This window comes from Chrysoperla carnea, chromosome 5 (genome assembly GCF_905475395.1).
Source record: "Chrysoperla carnea chromosome 5, inChrCarn1.1, whole genome shotgun sequence".
Classification (NCBI taxonomy): domain Eukaryota; kingdom Metazoa; phylum Arthropoda; class Insecta; order Neuroptera; family Chrysopidae; genus Chrysoperla; species Chrysoperla carnea.
In genome coordinates, this window is record NC_058341.1 from 20032728 (window position 1) to 20047776 (window position 15049).

General features: G+C 31.1%; 2 protein-coding genes across 4 annotated transcripts; one reads left to right on the forward strand and one right to left on the reverse strand.

Annotated features, from left to right (window-relative positions):
• The first annotated feature begins 422 nt into the window (after nucleotides 1–422).
• LOC123299623 (eukaryotic translation initiation factor 2 subunit 3-like) lies at nucleotides 423–11445 on the forward strand. 3 transcript variants are annotated; one of them, XM_044881889.1, is made up of 6 exons: nucleotides 423–558; nucleotides 700–874; nucleotides 8881–9078; nucleotides 9540–9982; nucleotides 10423–10892; nucleotides 11321–11445. In XM_044881889.1, the coding sequence occupies exons 1-6, from the start codon at nucleotides 490–492 to the stop codon at nucleotides 11373–11375; spliced, it is 1410 nt and encodes a 469-aa protein (XP_044737824.1). In that variant the 5' UTR covers nucleotides 423–489; the 3' UTR covers nucleotides 11376–11445. The 3 variants fall into 3 exon arrangements, with proteins under 3 accessions (XP_044737824.1, XP_044737822.1, XP_044737823.1); XM_044881887.1 differs by lacking the exons at nucleotides 8881–9078; nucleotides 9540–9982; nucleotides 10423–10892; nucleotides 11321–11445 and adding an exon at nucleotides 4635–6352; XM_044881888.1 differs by lacking the exons at nucleotides 8881–9078; nucleotides 9540–9982; nucleotides 10423–10892; nucleotides 11321–11445 and adding an exon at nucleotides 4656–6351.
• Nucleotides 11446–12252: 807 nt separating this feature from the next.
• On the reverse strand, nucleotides 12253–14548 carry LOC123301695 (ATP synthase subunit s, mitochondrial). Its single transcript, XM_044884550.1, has 5 exons — nucleotides 14401–14548; nucleotides 14270–14341; nucleotides 13985–14195; nucleotides 13249–13411; nucleotides 12253–12528 (listed from the first exon to the last, which is right to left on the reverse strand). Exons 1-5 carry the CDS (start codon nucleotides 14431–14433, stop codon nucleotides 12420–12422), a joined length of 588 nt encoding a protein of 195 aa, XP_044740485.1. The 5' UTR covers nucleotides 14434–14548; the 3' UTR covers nucleotides 12253–12419.
• Nucleotides 14549–15049: the final 501 nt, after the last annotated feature.

A 15049-nucleotide genomic window follows, 5' to 3' on the forward strand; every position in this document is an offset into this window, starting at 1 on the left:
AAACTTGTAAACGGGAGCGTCAATTTTTAGAATTTTTGTTAAAAACGCCCAGTTTCAATACAGATGAATCTGGCAACGATTATTTTCTTATAACTGAATAGGAATTAATGACTCTTCTAAATGATCCATAAGACAATAATTTTGATTCTCTAATTCCGCATAATCAAACGCAGTTACAACCTACTCTAATAAACATGGCTCTACCCAGCTTTTGGTTCATTATCTTCAATCTTTACGGTAAAATAATTTTGTTTCAAGTTTCAACGAAAATATCAGTGTTATAAATCTCAACTTAAGTATTCGAATAAAAACCTTATAACTTCTGTGTTTTGTACCATACTATTACTTGTGTATGGAGGTAACAGATTTGCACATGTACCATCTAGGGATAATATAAATGAACTATCAGCCAACTTCAAAAAAAAATTTCATCATCTCCGTTTTGAAATTGGCGTTGTAGCTCGTTTTCGCCACACGGTAACATAAATCATGGCTACCTCTGAAAATACCGGTGTGACAACCCAAGGGAACTTACATCAACAAGATTTATCAAAACTTGTAAGTTCTAAACTTAATTCAACTTAAATTTAAAATTTAATATAATTTTTCTTAAATGACCTAACCTAACTCCTTCTACATCACATCTGTCATGTAATTTTGTATAGTTTTGAATACAAATTCGATTTATTACTTCTTCAGGATGTAACCAAGCTAACAGCGTTATCGCCAGAAGTAATCAGTCGACAAGCAACAATTAATATTGGAACAATTGGGCATGTAGCTCATGGTAAATCGACTGTTGTGAAAGCTATTTCGGGGGTTCAAACCGTTAGATTTAAGAATGAACTCGAACGTAATATTACAATTAAATTGGGTATGTAATTTTTTTTTTTTTTTGTTATGCTTTCAAGTTCGCTTGGGTTTTTGGATTATTTTAAAGTTAATTACAGGTTTTTTAAAGTTTATGTTTTGGCTTGTATTTTATTTATTATTTAAAATCTTAGTAGCTTCCGAAATAATCCTAATTTTTTTTACTTTCACCTAATTTGACAACCAGTTCTCTATACTCCCCGAAGAAAAACCTCTTTGGGCTTCATTCATAAGAAAGATAATGATATTTTAGGTATACTGCATAGTAATTAAAAACAGAGAAGGGCTTAGTTTTTTTTTTCAATCGTATTTACTAATGAAATAAACTTTAAAAAACTTTAATGTTCCAATTTTAAATATTAGAATTAATAAAAAAAATTTATGTGCATGCATTTTTGAAAATTGTTGACTAACTAAAACACTGTAAATAATTATTTCACATTTCATTAAGCTTAATTCACGCGAGCTAATCAACACTACTCAACACTGAAATTTTCACAATCACTCCGACCTACATTAAACACACCCAATTTGATTTTAAATGAAAAGATAGGATATGTTGAAGTTTTCGGCCAGCAATGCTTGTAATCATTACCATTCGAGAGCCTAAGGCGCATTTCAAAACCGTGTGTTTTAATTGAACTCTTTTAAGCCCCTTATATTTGCCTTGATATCAAGGGATGTGACATTCATATTCTCACCTATACCGCGCAAAACTGGCGCCAAGGTGCTTAAACTTACTTTTACATATAAGAGCATTTTTTTCACCATGATGTGATGGGTCATTTTAACCGAATAATATTAACATGGGCTTGTACTGGTATGTAACAGTGGGACAGATAATGATTTAACCGAGCGTGTATGCATTAAAGTGTGTGGAATAATAATTTTATTAAATTGTCTTCCAACAAGAACACGGCATTTTGTCGAAATAGCTAACACGGCCATTCTTTTGAAATATACTACACTTAAAATTTGGCACTGGCCCTGTGTATTTCGGAACAAACTATCAGTATGTCGTCATTATCAATGATCAGTATACTGATAATAATTTCGGAAAACGTCCCGAAGTATGACATACATTGTGCTAGAAAAGTACTTGAAAATAATGATTAATTAGAAACAAATGATATTGGCTTAAAAAAGTTGACTCAAATGCGGACTCAGACTTACAGAGTTATTAAAAAGTGAACTTCATAGAATAAATAACTCTTGATTGGTAATAATTTTTCGATATTACCAGACTATTGGTCATGTAGATGTTGAGTAGTGAATTATTATTATTGCTTTGTATTGTTTTGCCTCTTTAAAACAGATTTAAAAAAATCAACTAAATTAGAGCACAAAATCGAATTCTTTATTCGATTATGTAGAAAGTAGTTAGTAAATTTTGTGTAGAATTAATAAAGTAGTTAAAAAAATGTGAATAAAATCAGAAAATTAAAAAAAAATACAATGGTATATTTTTTGAAAATTTCATGAGAAAAATGTTTTAAAATGTTCAGAAATTTTATTCAAAAAACGAACACTTTTTTAAAATAATTTTTGTTAATTTATTTTTTAAGTCAGTGATGGGAAAAATTGAGGGGATAGGAAAATAATGGGGGGTTTTAATAACATTGTAAGTTGGTGGCCAGGAGAATGAATTGACTTGAATAAGGAATCAGTGCATTTAAATTTGTTTCTCACCTTTTTTGATGAGAAATTTTAATTAAGAATATTCCATCAAACCATGAAATTTCTACTAATAATAATAATAAAACATAAGAGGTGTACCGTAAATGGGTCCCTAGTAAACAGACGAAGGAGTTCTTTGTGCCCACCTTGAGAACAACCTGTCACCCGAAGGAAATAAGTCTCCGGGTAAGCTCTAGGAATCTGTCGAGGTCAGAAGCCACGCACAAAGCACACATTTACTTCGGGATTTCTCCCAGGATTGATTGATCCAAGGTTTCGGACCCAAACATTCTAGACCTAACGAACTACAGGTTTCCTTAGGCGCAAAGTGTATGGAGGATTCAACGTCCTCCATAAGACCATACAAGTGGGATAATCAGAAATGAAGGTGGTAGTTCAATCGACAGTGTCCTGTCAAGAGTTCCACTACCCTTCTCAACTGTGCTCTAGTAGATTTCTAGCGACCACAGTCGAATGGTCTAGCTGTGGTTATAGATAGTTTGATCTGTCGTATGCCCTGCGCAAAGTTCCAATAATCAAGATGAGCCTTTCCTTGATTCGGTAAATTACAGATCAGATGGATTACAAATGTGGAGTTTTGAATGCATACAGTTGTAGTATGTGTTAACTGCTTGCAACTGACTGCAATTCTGAGTTAAAACCACTACTAAAAATATTCAATTTGTCCGATAAAAGTTGATTTTATTTAGATATATTCAGTGAGTTAGTTACACAAAACCTCAACTTAAACCTCACGTGTTGAGCTTTTTTCATTAAAAAGCATATAAGATTATTTGTAATAACAGTTGCTCTGATGGCAACATTGTTAGGGTTCGGAGAGGGGTATTAATAAGGGTTAAAAATGGAATTTTATAATTATAATTTTGGCATTCTATGAATTAAATGATTTCCTCAGCAAACTTCCCTTTTAAGCAAATTCTGCCTCTCCCAATCAAGTAAGTTCTCACTGGCTACGACGATGATTTAATGTTCATTATATCTATCTTTTGTTCGAGCACTTACGCACATAACGTAGTTTTCTAACACTGAATTTACAAGTTTTTATTTTATTTTTAAACGTGTCATATACAATACGATACCTTAACTAGAAATAAAGTTTTCTTTGGAAGACAGAATGGAAAGTTTGACATGTGTATAGCTTTCAGAAAGAACAAAATTTTTTTTCCTCATAATTCATATCATTTTAAGGGGTAGAAATAAAATTTCGAAATAATTTGTTTTTAATATATTCTAGAAATAAACGTGGGAAGTTGAAATTTGTAATGCGAAAAATTTGCGAAATGATATGGATATGATGCCATTGTTAAATACACCTCGAAAAAGTTTTGAATCACTTAATTATTCTTTGCCTGACATATTTTTCACTCACTTTTATCAGTGAGCGTTCTCTTTCTGATTTCAGAACATGATGTCGTCCATCAAACTCTGCAATTTTTGTTTCAGTTACTTTTTGATTGATTAGCTACAAAACGAACTATTAGCCATAATAGATTGAAATGGTAGAATATGTTCCAGAGTTGCTATTCCTTTTCAAGGGAAACTTTTCTTGGTACACTCGGCAATTTGTATTTTGAAAAATTGAATACAATGAAACACAAAAAGTCTATTGATCACCATTTCATTAAAAAAAAAAACATAACTTTAAACTTGATATCATTCGCTATATCATTCCAATTTTCTAGAAAATATGAGCAAAACATTTTTTCAAATTTAACATTAATTCATAAATTAAGAATATAAACATGCAAAAATAAAGACTGGGGTTTGATGGAGTCGCATCTCCTCCTTGATTAATTATATCTTCAATGATGAAATTCATCCAAATTCTATCTCCGTCGATGTTTGTCTATAAACGTAATAACACATCCCTCAGACACTCTCAAAAACCATCACTGATAAGCATTGAGTATTTTAAAACATTCTAGAATTTGTTTGATTAATTTGGAATTATTTGGTAAAATTTGCGTTGATTTAATTATGGAGAAAACATTTTATTATTATTTTTTGAATCTGTTTTGAAAATCAAAAGACTTTCATTTTAAATGTTGTAAAATACTCAATTACAGAGCGGTGTGATTACCTTGTAGACAAATATACGAACAAAAGACGGAGAACTACTTTTCAAAATGGCGAATTTGTTACAAAAACGCCATATTCAACTCCAAAACAAAATGGTGAAATATCAATAAAATCATCGCCGATTGATCATAAAACGAAATCAAATAAAGATGGATATGAAGACAAAGTTATCCCACCCAAAAGAAAACCAAATGGTGGAAATTTGAATAATAAAAATGGTGGAAAAGAATATGAAGTGGAAAAAATTATCTCTCAAGAAATACGAAAAGGAAAATTAATGTTTTTAATTAAATGGCGTGGTTGGGCTAATGAATTTAATACGTGGGAACCAATACAACATTTACGAAATTGTAAAGGGATCCTACGCGACTATATTAGAAAAGAATATGAAAAACATTCCGGGGAATTAGGGCAGTTGTGTAAAGAGCTTGCACCACCGTCTACAATGACTAAACTTCGATTGGAGAAGTTAATGAAGGAACCGGAAACACTCATACCACCAGATGAGCAAGAATTACAACATGATCTACTATCGTTGTTAGGTGTTCCGACAGAACAACGCGATGAAAAATTGCTGGCGAAAACTTCACGAAGTTTACGTATTATGGAACTTCACAAAGCCAGGTGTCAACAATTGGCTGCCCTGAGAGAATGGGAAATCGAAATTAATGAATCATGCTTAGAACGAGCGTTAATTAGAGTTGAAAACAATGTTGATCTAGAAGGTCCACCAAAGGATTTTATTTATGTAAATAATTACGTTCCAGGATCAGGAGTGGTTATTCCCGACGAACCTCCTATAGGTTGTGAATGTACTTCTTGTAATGCACGCGCAGATCAATGTTGTTTTCATCAAGGAGGTGGCCATAATTATAGTGTCCTTGGAATTTTAAAAGTTGCTCAAGGAAGTCCCATTTATGAATGTAATAAGCGTTGTAAATGTGAAATCAAAACTTGTCCAAATCGTGTGGTAGAACGTGGAAGAACATATCCGCTTTGTATTTTCCGTACTGATAACGAACGTGGTTGGGGTGTAAAAACCTTACAAAAAATACCTTTTGGAAGATTTGTTTGTAAATATATAGGGGAAGTAATCACCTCGGAAGAGGCTGAGAAACGTGGTCAAAAATATGATACTCTAGGCCGTACATACTTATTCGATCTAGATTTTAATTCGACGGATGATCCGTACACTGTGGACGCCATGCGTTTTGGAAACGCATCACATTTTATTAATCATTCATGTGATCCAAATTTAGGTGTTTGGGCTGTCTGGGGTAATTGTTTAGAACCAAGTTTACCAATATTAGCTCTTTTTTCATTACGTGACATCGATAAAGGTGAAGAACTTACATTTGATTATATGGCACGTTCGGATTCTGAGCCAGCTTTTGATATCAATAAAATGCCACAATCGCCAGGTGGGTCTGCCAATCGGAGTCGGCCACGTCTAGATTCACCTTCATCGAAACGTGATTCATTAGGACCACGTACAAAATGTAAATGTGGCGCCGAAAATTGTCGACAATATTTGTTTTAATTTTTAGAAATGTAATTGGTTCATTCACTTGAAGACACATTTCTCCCATATCAATTTTGGATAAATCCCTTTTTTTTTTTTTAAATTTAACAAAAAAAAAATTTATATGTAGGAAAATTAGGTTATACCATATGTTTTGGCTGGTTTCTTGATATCTTGATTTTATTAATCTTTTCTTACAGAGACTCGAGATTGAACCCGTTTTGTACAATGATAAATAGATTTGTAGATCATTTTAAGAAAAAAAATTACTTAATTCCGAAACGCTTGTGACTGTTTTCAGTGTTGAACATTATCGACAATTATATGTTTCTGCATTATCATAAACAGCTACAATTTTCACGAACAAATAACTTGAAATTGTTTGTAAGTTTTCCAATAAACTTAACGTTTTTTCTTTGTTCTCCGTTTTTAAGATTATATATTTTTGAATTATTTGCGGGCGAAAATTGCTTTTGCTTTTTTTCGCTAACGTAGAAATCATCGAAAATCCTAGAATAAATCTGAAAGCAATTATATTATAAAATAATTCATCCAATCGAATGTCAAATACTGTTGGATAGCCGATTGCCGATATCTTCTGTTGGCAGCTTAATTTATTTCTAAAATTAAAAAAGAGAACACTCAAATCGGGATAAAAAACACTCAATTGAGACTGATTCAAACTTTCTATAGTTAAATAACAATAATTTGCTTAAAAACGGCTGATATTTTCTAATTACAAAACAATTAAGTGATGTCTGAGGTGATGGTTAACAATTTTTGGGTAGACTTTAAGGATTTATACATAAGACGATCAACAAAAATACCTGCGTTAAAATAATTAGTTTTATATAGTTTGAATGAGGCTTTATGTAAACAAAAGTGTTCATTGTTTTAAGTTTTTTAATAAAATTTTCTTTATTTTGCATTTATTTTTAAATGTTGAAAAATTGTATGCATGTTTTTAATTTTCTGATAATATTGAATATTTAAATTTTTACTCGCTTTTTCTAAAATTGTTTTAAATATACATCTTCGTTTTTGATTGTTTTTTTTAGAAAACTGATGTTACATAACAAAATTCAAAAAGATTTTCTAAGCAAATATATGTGCCTTGCATAATATTTTATTAAATTTAAATTTATGAATCTTTTTAAGATACTTTCTTATACGCGGGTTAGATAATTTAATAGATCCAAAATTTTCAGAACAATCTAGGAAAAAGTGTCTTAAGAAAATTGACAATACTTAAAGAAAACTATGCGCTTCCAAAGAATGATGTATGTAACATCTTATTTAAATATTTAAAATTTGTTTTTTTCTTGGAATTTAGGTACAGTATTATCAACCTGGATTAAAGATTTAAACCATGATTGGTTTCTTTTTAATTTTTGTTTAAATTAGTTTTATTTACATGTTTTTTCTGTATTCTAAGATGATTAAATGCCTCATTGATCATCAAGTCCGAAAAGTAGAAACTTGGACGTTTATCGATCCCAAATCAAGGATCACAGTATTACTGTATTACAGGATGCGCTAAAGAAACGTACATACATTAATGAATCAAATCATTTCAAAAATTGTTTGATTTAGTAATTAACTATAGGACAAATTGACGCATTTTATAATCACGACGAAAGAATCTTAAGGCTCCTAAGCTATGTGAATTTAGAAATACCCTGTATATATAAAATATATCAAGGTATATTAAATTTAGTCCGAAGTTTTTAACGTTTAGATATATTGATGCTACAAACAAAATTTTGGTATAGGTGTTCATAAACTCACTTAATAAGACCATTTCCGTTTGTCCGTTTGTCAGTGAGCACGATAATTATTCTAAAATAAAAAGACATAACGAACTGAAACTTTTATAGTCTACTCAGAACGTAAAAATTTACTTTTAAAGGGACGTACAAATTGAGTTCGTAAACGAGCAACGTAGGTCAATTGTCATGGGCCTCTAAGATTCATCTTTTAAACCTCTAAAAGATAAAAAAGAGTTATTTTATAAAAAAACAAGCAGCTTTTTTCGTTAGAGCTCAAATTAAGCCCAAACAGGTTTTTAGATTTTCTCTAAAATTATACAAGATTGAAAATTTGTGGGTAGCTTCAAATAGTGACTCTATTTTTAAGGTCTGATATTCAACACTGTCTATACAGAGTATTTTAACAATCAACTCAGTTTATTATTTATTTTCACTTGTTAAATTAAAAAATTTTCTTATTGGACTTTCCCTCTAAAAAATTTTAGCACTTACGTTTCTAATATGCAGGTTGTGCATGCCAAATTTCATTATATTTAACATTTTTCTTGTTAATTGATGACTAAAAATTGCTAAATATTATCTAGTTTGGTTTAGTCTTAGGGGCCGTAAATAAAGAAATTTGAATGATTAATATCTTTAACCAGAGTTGATAGTGCAATAAATTGACCTTTAGAATATTAAGTTTTAACTAAAACATTGCTAGTTTTTAATCTGAACTGTTTTTTTGTAATTTTTAATAAAAAAAATTTTTAAAATACATAAATTTTAAATTTCCATATAAAAGACGGAATTTTTGCATTCCTAATTATTTGTAAATCTAAAAAATATTTTTTAAAACATTTAATTGTATTTTTTTTAAAAGATCAAAATAAAATTTTCCTGAATATTTTTAAAATAATCATTTTGTTTTTAATTTTGTGTATTGAATTTTTTTCCATAAAGGTTATGCAAACGCAAAAATATATAAATGCGATAATCCAAAATGTCCACGTCCAGCAAGTTACATAAGCGGTGGTTCCAGTAAAGATGATTCATTTCCATGTCAACGGCCTGCATGTTCTGGTCGTTTCCAATTAGTTCGTCATGTTAGTTTTGTCGATTGCCCTGGTCACGACATTCTTATGGCAACTATGTTGAACGGTACGTAACTGTTTTATTTTTATTTCCTGCAGAAATTTGTTTATCGATTACCATGTATTATCGGATTTACGTCTTAAACGGCTATTACGTCATAAACTGACTGGCGGTGGATTCTTGTAGTTATCCAGTTTTCATATTATATCAAAAACTAATCAAGATGTCGCCATATTTTACTCTCCTCGTATATTTCGAATTGTACAAAAAACTATTGTTAGATATGTAATACCATATGAAACGTATGCTCGTTTGCTGTTTTGTTCAAATTCAAGCAGTCACAGCTGTTCTTAGCAGCCATCAGCTAACTTATAGACTTTCCTTACAATCCTTAAGGATTGTACCGAAAGTATTTAGCAGTCCTTATAACTTTAATGTTTATCTCGCTTTCTGTGGCGTTGTCCTCGGTTTTACTACAGTAACTTTTAAAAATTTTAGATTTTTTAAGGAAATATTAAATTTTATAGGTGCTGCTGTAATGGACGCCGCCTTACTATTAATTGCTGGTAACGAATCATGCCCCCAACCACAAACTTCCGAACATTTAGCTGCAATTGAAATCATGAAACTAAAACATATATTGATATTACAAAATAAAATTGATTTGGTGAAAGAAGGCCAAGCTAAGGAACAACATGAACAAATTACTAAGTTCGTACAAGGTACAGTTGCAGATGGGGCACCAATTATTCCGATATCAGCTCAATTAAAATACAATATTGAAGTATTATGTGAATACATTACAAAAAAAATTCCGGTACCAATGCGTGATTTTACATCGGAGCCACGTTTAATTGTTATCCGATCATTTGATGTAAACAAACCAGGATGTGAAGTTGATGATTTAAAGGGTGGTGTTGCTGGTGGTTCAATTTTACGTGGAGTGTTACGTGTGGGTCAAGAAATTGAAGTAAGTAACAGAATGAAATTTGTGAAATTACACCACAAACTCAGACGTAAAATAGTAAACCTTTTTCCGCCGGAGGTTAAAAGTTAAAAAACAAATTATATTAAAAATACACATAGAAATTTAAATAACTTACGATTCCCAGTGCTTCCATGTTCCTAAAAAGATATGCGGATCAACAACAGCTACAACTTTTATTTGAATTTCTTTATTTATTTAACGAAAAGTTTTCAAGTTCAAGAGGGTTCAATCAATGTTTTTTCGTTTGATCCATTGGAGGGGGAGAGCACGACACCGTTAGCGTCAGACAATCTTATAAACTTCCCACCAAGTCGATTAAAACTCTGACGTGTAATAAGCAATTCTAGAATATGGTCTTTTTCCTGCTTCAGTAGTTATATTAAAAGGAAACAGACTTATTTATCTCTTATTTTCATTTATAGGTGCGTCCTGGTTTAGTAAGTAAGGATGCCGAAGGTAAATTAACATGTCGGCCAATATTCTCACGTATTGTCTCTTTATACACTGAACAAAACGAACTTCAATTTGCTGTACCCGGTGGTTTGATTGGTGTTGGTACAAAGATTGAACCAACATTGTGTCGTGCTGATCGTTTGGTGGGTCAAGTATTGGGCGCTGTTGGTGCATTACCAGATATATTTATTGAATTGGAAGTATCATATTATTTATTAAAACGTTTGTTGGGTGTGCGTACTGAAGGTGATAAAAAAGCTGCTAAAGTACAGAAACTATCGAAGAATGAAGTTCTCTTGGTGAATATTGGATCGTTGAGTACTGGTGGACGTGTTATTGCACAAAAAGCTGATTTAGTGAAAATTTCATTGACGAATCCAGTTTGTACTGAAATTGGAGAAAAAATTGCGCTAAGTCGTCGTGTTGAGAAACATTGGCGGTAAGTTTCAATTATTTTTTACTTTCTTTTTATTATTTCCTGAATATTTTAGATGAGATTGTGCAATATTTTCCACTTAAAAGGCTATTAATCCGGTAAATGCCCCTGCTGAAATCATTACAAATCCTTTTCTATCAAGGTGAGGGTTGGGTTAGCTTAGAGTGCCTGTCTCAAACTGAGGCACACTTAGACCCTGAAGACCTTTTTAGTGCCTAATAGACGAGTTCTGGGTATAACCATTTGAAGCTGTTTAAGAAGAGAGTGCTTTGGCGTCAACGAGCTTCAAGTCTAAAAATTTAACCCCTTATTGGCGCTGAGATTTTAATATACGCTGAAGGCAGTATATTTATTTTACTATAGTTATATTCTCTTTGTATTTAGATTCGCCATAACATATTTAACGAATTTTTTGTATTTTTTTCTTGCAGTTTAATTGGTTGGGGTCAAATTCGCGGTGGGGAAACAATAGAACCAACAGTATGAGAAAATTAATATACAAATGTAATTGTTATCTTTTATTAATAAAAAAATACATTTTCATACATTTAAACACAAAAAATGTAAATATTTTTTTATTTCATGTTCAAATAATTCTGAAAGGTTTGCTTCAGGAATTACAATATTTATTTTATACGACAAAATAAAAAAAATAAATAATCCAAAGTAATTTCAGTTAATTTCAATGCATTTCAAATTATATTGAAATATTATTTAATTTTCACATTTAGCGTTGGAAAATGTATCTTCTAAACTTTCTTGTTTCTTCGAAAAATCATTGTTCACCATATTATATAAATAACGGTCATGATAGCCTAGAAAATTCCATGAAATATAACGGAACTAAAACAATTCGATCTCTTCAAGATGTGGGCTTAATTAATTGAAGGTTGAGATATTATTTAATATCTCGAAAATTATAATAGAAATAAAAATATTTTTTGAATAGATGTAAATTATTCTACAAATTAATTTCGAAAATTTTACCGAGAGCCGAAAAATCAAATAATTCAATAATATGTCAAACGTTTTGACGTTTAGCAATCGGAATTTGATCGACAATCTATGAAGTCGGGATATTTCAAAATTCCATCAATAAAAACAAGTGTTAAGGAATTTATATGCCATTAATTTGTTTATATTGCATGTACAAGGTCACCCTAAATCGCCAGACCAAACAGTATCCATGAATTCCTTAAGAAATTCTAAGACTGGAAATCCTTTGAAGTTTTTTGATTGGACGTACCGCTAATGAAGGTCCTCTTAAATTTATATAATAAGCAAAGTTGTAGGAAATAAAGTATAAAGTAAATAATAAGATCTTTTCAATTGTTATTTCTTTTATTAGTTATTATTTGACAGTTATTTTACATATTTAATCATTTATGCGCCCTTCTGTCAAGAATTTGCTTTAGTTAAGCAAGTTACTATGCAGTCAATAATTCAAAGCTTGAACACTAGCTAGAAAACTATTTATTTTGAATTGCGATTAGAAAATATAAACTTTGTGAGCAAGTCAATTTGACATTACTATTTAATATCAACAGCGCATTTTGGTAATTTAGTTTGAAATTCTGTTAAAATTTTATCTTTGAATTTCATTCCTTGTAAATCATGTAAATACAAACTTTTTAGATTCCTAAAACAAATAATTACAAACATTTTAAAATGATTTCATGTATCCAAAGACATTTTATCTTTTCAAAAATTTAACTGGAAACTATAGTAAGAAGAAATTTCACGCCAACATCGAATTTTCGAAAAAACAAATCTGGAACTCGGAGTGTCGATGAAGTTTTAACGGTGGAAACGCGTGGTTTTATGTGCAGTTGTATCACGAGATTCTTACCTTTTCTCAGAGTTTTCGTGTAGTATTGTCAGTGTTCTCGCGGAGTATGCACGAAGCATACACCGCAACTTATCTTTTATACTATAAAAATGAATCGCTGAATGTGATTTCGCTATTTCTTTTTTTATAATATTCCTTGAAGCACGAGGATGGTTCTTACGCAGAAAAATTTAATAAATTGCCTGAAAAAGTCTAAAAAACAAAACAATTGAAACAAATTGTCTGTGGTAAAATGTCAATGTTTTTTAGTGACTCCTCCTTATGAATACTTCTTCAGAACACTCGCAAAACTCCGTGAAAACACCTGTAATACTCCAGAAGAACACCAGCAATACTCCCATTGATAGTACTCCGCTTTTCGAAAAGGGCTTAGGGCTTAAAAAAATACATGTAAAATTTAATTTATTGAAATTTCTTATCAGCTAAACGACCCAATTTCTTTTGTTCGTTCAAAATTGTTGAAAAGAATAACGTCTATGGAAGCGTTTAGATTAAAACAGTGATACATACGTTAAATTAGTACATTTAAGAATACCATCGTCTGTAATACTATGACAACTAATTAAATGAAGATCTTGTAACGAGTTTTTAACATGTTCCAAATATGGGAAAATTCGGTCATCGATTAATTGACAATCTTTGAATACTATTTTCTTTAAATGTGTTAAATCTTCTGCAAAAAAATTTATTAATCGATTTAATCACTCATTACTACGGTACAGTACGGTTGGTAGATTATACATAAGGGCAGGCTAAGTTTACTCGATCGTACCCCAGACTACGGGCCCGCTACACCAATTGGAAAGCGACATAACGCGATTCGTATTTTGATTAGTTTTTGAATTCGCTATATGCAATTTGTTGTTATACGACTTTTACTCAGATCTTATCTCTTAGCCCCGTTTTCAAAATCTACAATCGTTCAATTAATATTGAATTTTAAGAAAAGGGTTTAAGAGTTGCAACAAGATTCAACTATAGTGGGACAATTATAGTTGATTAACAAGAGTTGAATGAAATTAATCAGCCGAAACGAGCGATTGTAATTTTGTTCTGAGTGCACTTTTTCCCCGAAAACTGTCAAACGAATGAGTTAAAGTGATTCTGGCAGCGCTACCTCACGTTTCAGATGTGTCTTGTTATTTTAAATACAGACTTGTAAGAATCCAGTTAGAATAGACAAAAATGGATTTAACTTAAGGAGAGTTAGGCGGCGAATTATAAATAGCGAAGGGTTTTATCTTACTAAAATAGCCGAATCCATTGTAGCGTAAACTGGCATTTGTTGCATGAATTTCTTCAAGACATGCCCGAACACTATCTTCTTGATGCGATAAAGAGTTATAATCTGAAAATAACTCTTTTACGCCAACCCATTTTACAGAAGCACCATTTCGTATTAACCATTCAGCGCAAGCACGGTCTGGTCCAATTTCTTTAATTCTACTATTATCAACCTATTTAGGACAAAATTCAAACATTCAGCAATTGCAAAATTTCTTCTAGCGGCTGGTATAAAGAAATAACTTACAGCATTAAAAATAATGTTTAACCATTCGAAAAGATTACGTTTTGAGCTTATTAATGGATACGGTGATTTTGTCTACAAAGATAAACCATATTCATAAAATTATGGTAAATATATTGATTAAAATTACTTACAAATAAAACATTTTTCAAATGATTATAAATCATTGTAAAAATCGTACTTTTATCAGAATTGCATCACAAAGTTATAAATAAATAAAACCAGTCATCTGACAAGCACTGTTTTGACGTTTAAATGCATACGGCGTTACGACCTCAAAACAATGGTTCGTGGGTCGAGCTATGAGCGAGTCCATCATTGACGCACTCATTGAATGTACACATATTGCGGGCATTAAATGTTGATTGAAAAATAAACATTATTTAATGTGTGTTTTAATTGTGAACTCACTGTAAAATTAATAGGATGCAGATAATCGAGTAATTGGGAAGTACGAATAAATTGCGAATGTTGTGGTTTTGTAATTTTGATAAGTATTTTATCTAAAGTTTTATTTAATCGTTGGTGAAACAAGACTTCATGGTCGGTATTAACAGTAACAAACAAAAGTTTTCAGTGTTTTGGTAATTACATAATTATGTGTCTTTAAACGCTTCTTGTTTTTAATATAAAAGGCAAAATACCTGCTGTATAATCATTTTGATCGGTAAAAGTAGTAGTTTCACATTTCAACAAGTATTTTTTTGTGATGGTTAGAGAATTATTGATTTTTATTTTATGATCTCCTGAACTGGCTGCGTTTAGCTGAGGTGAAGGTAAGCG

Excerpts from the sequence above, each read along its gene's own strand:
- LOC123299623 (XM_044881887.1), top strand. The coding sequence starts at position 490 with ATGGCTACCTCTGAAAATACCGGTGTGACAACCCAAGGGAACTTACAT. Across the intron at positions 559-699 it reads AACAAGATTTATCAAAACTT|GATGTAACCAAGCTAACAGC; the intron begins GTAAGTTCTAAA and ends TTACTTCTTCAG. Across the intron at positions 875-4,634 it reads TAATATTACAATTAAATTGG|AGCGGTGTGATTACCTTGTA; the intron begins GTATGTAATTTT and ends ACTCAATTACAG.
- LOC123301695 (XM_044884550.1), bottom strand. The coding sequence starts at position 14,433 with ATGATTTATAATCATTTGAAAAATGTTTTATTT. Across the intron at positions 14,342-14,400 it reads ATTTGAAAAATGTTTTATTT|ACAAAATCACCGTATCCATT; the intron begins GTAAGTAATTTT and ends TTATCTTTGTAG. Across the intron at positions 13,412-13,984 it reads CAATGGATTCGGCTATTTTA|AAGATTTAACACATTTAAAG; the intron begins GTAAGATAAAAC and ends ATTTTTTTGCAG.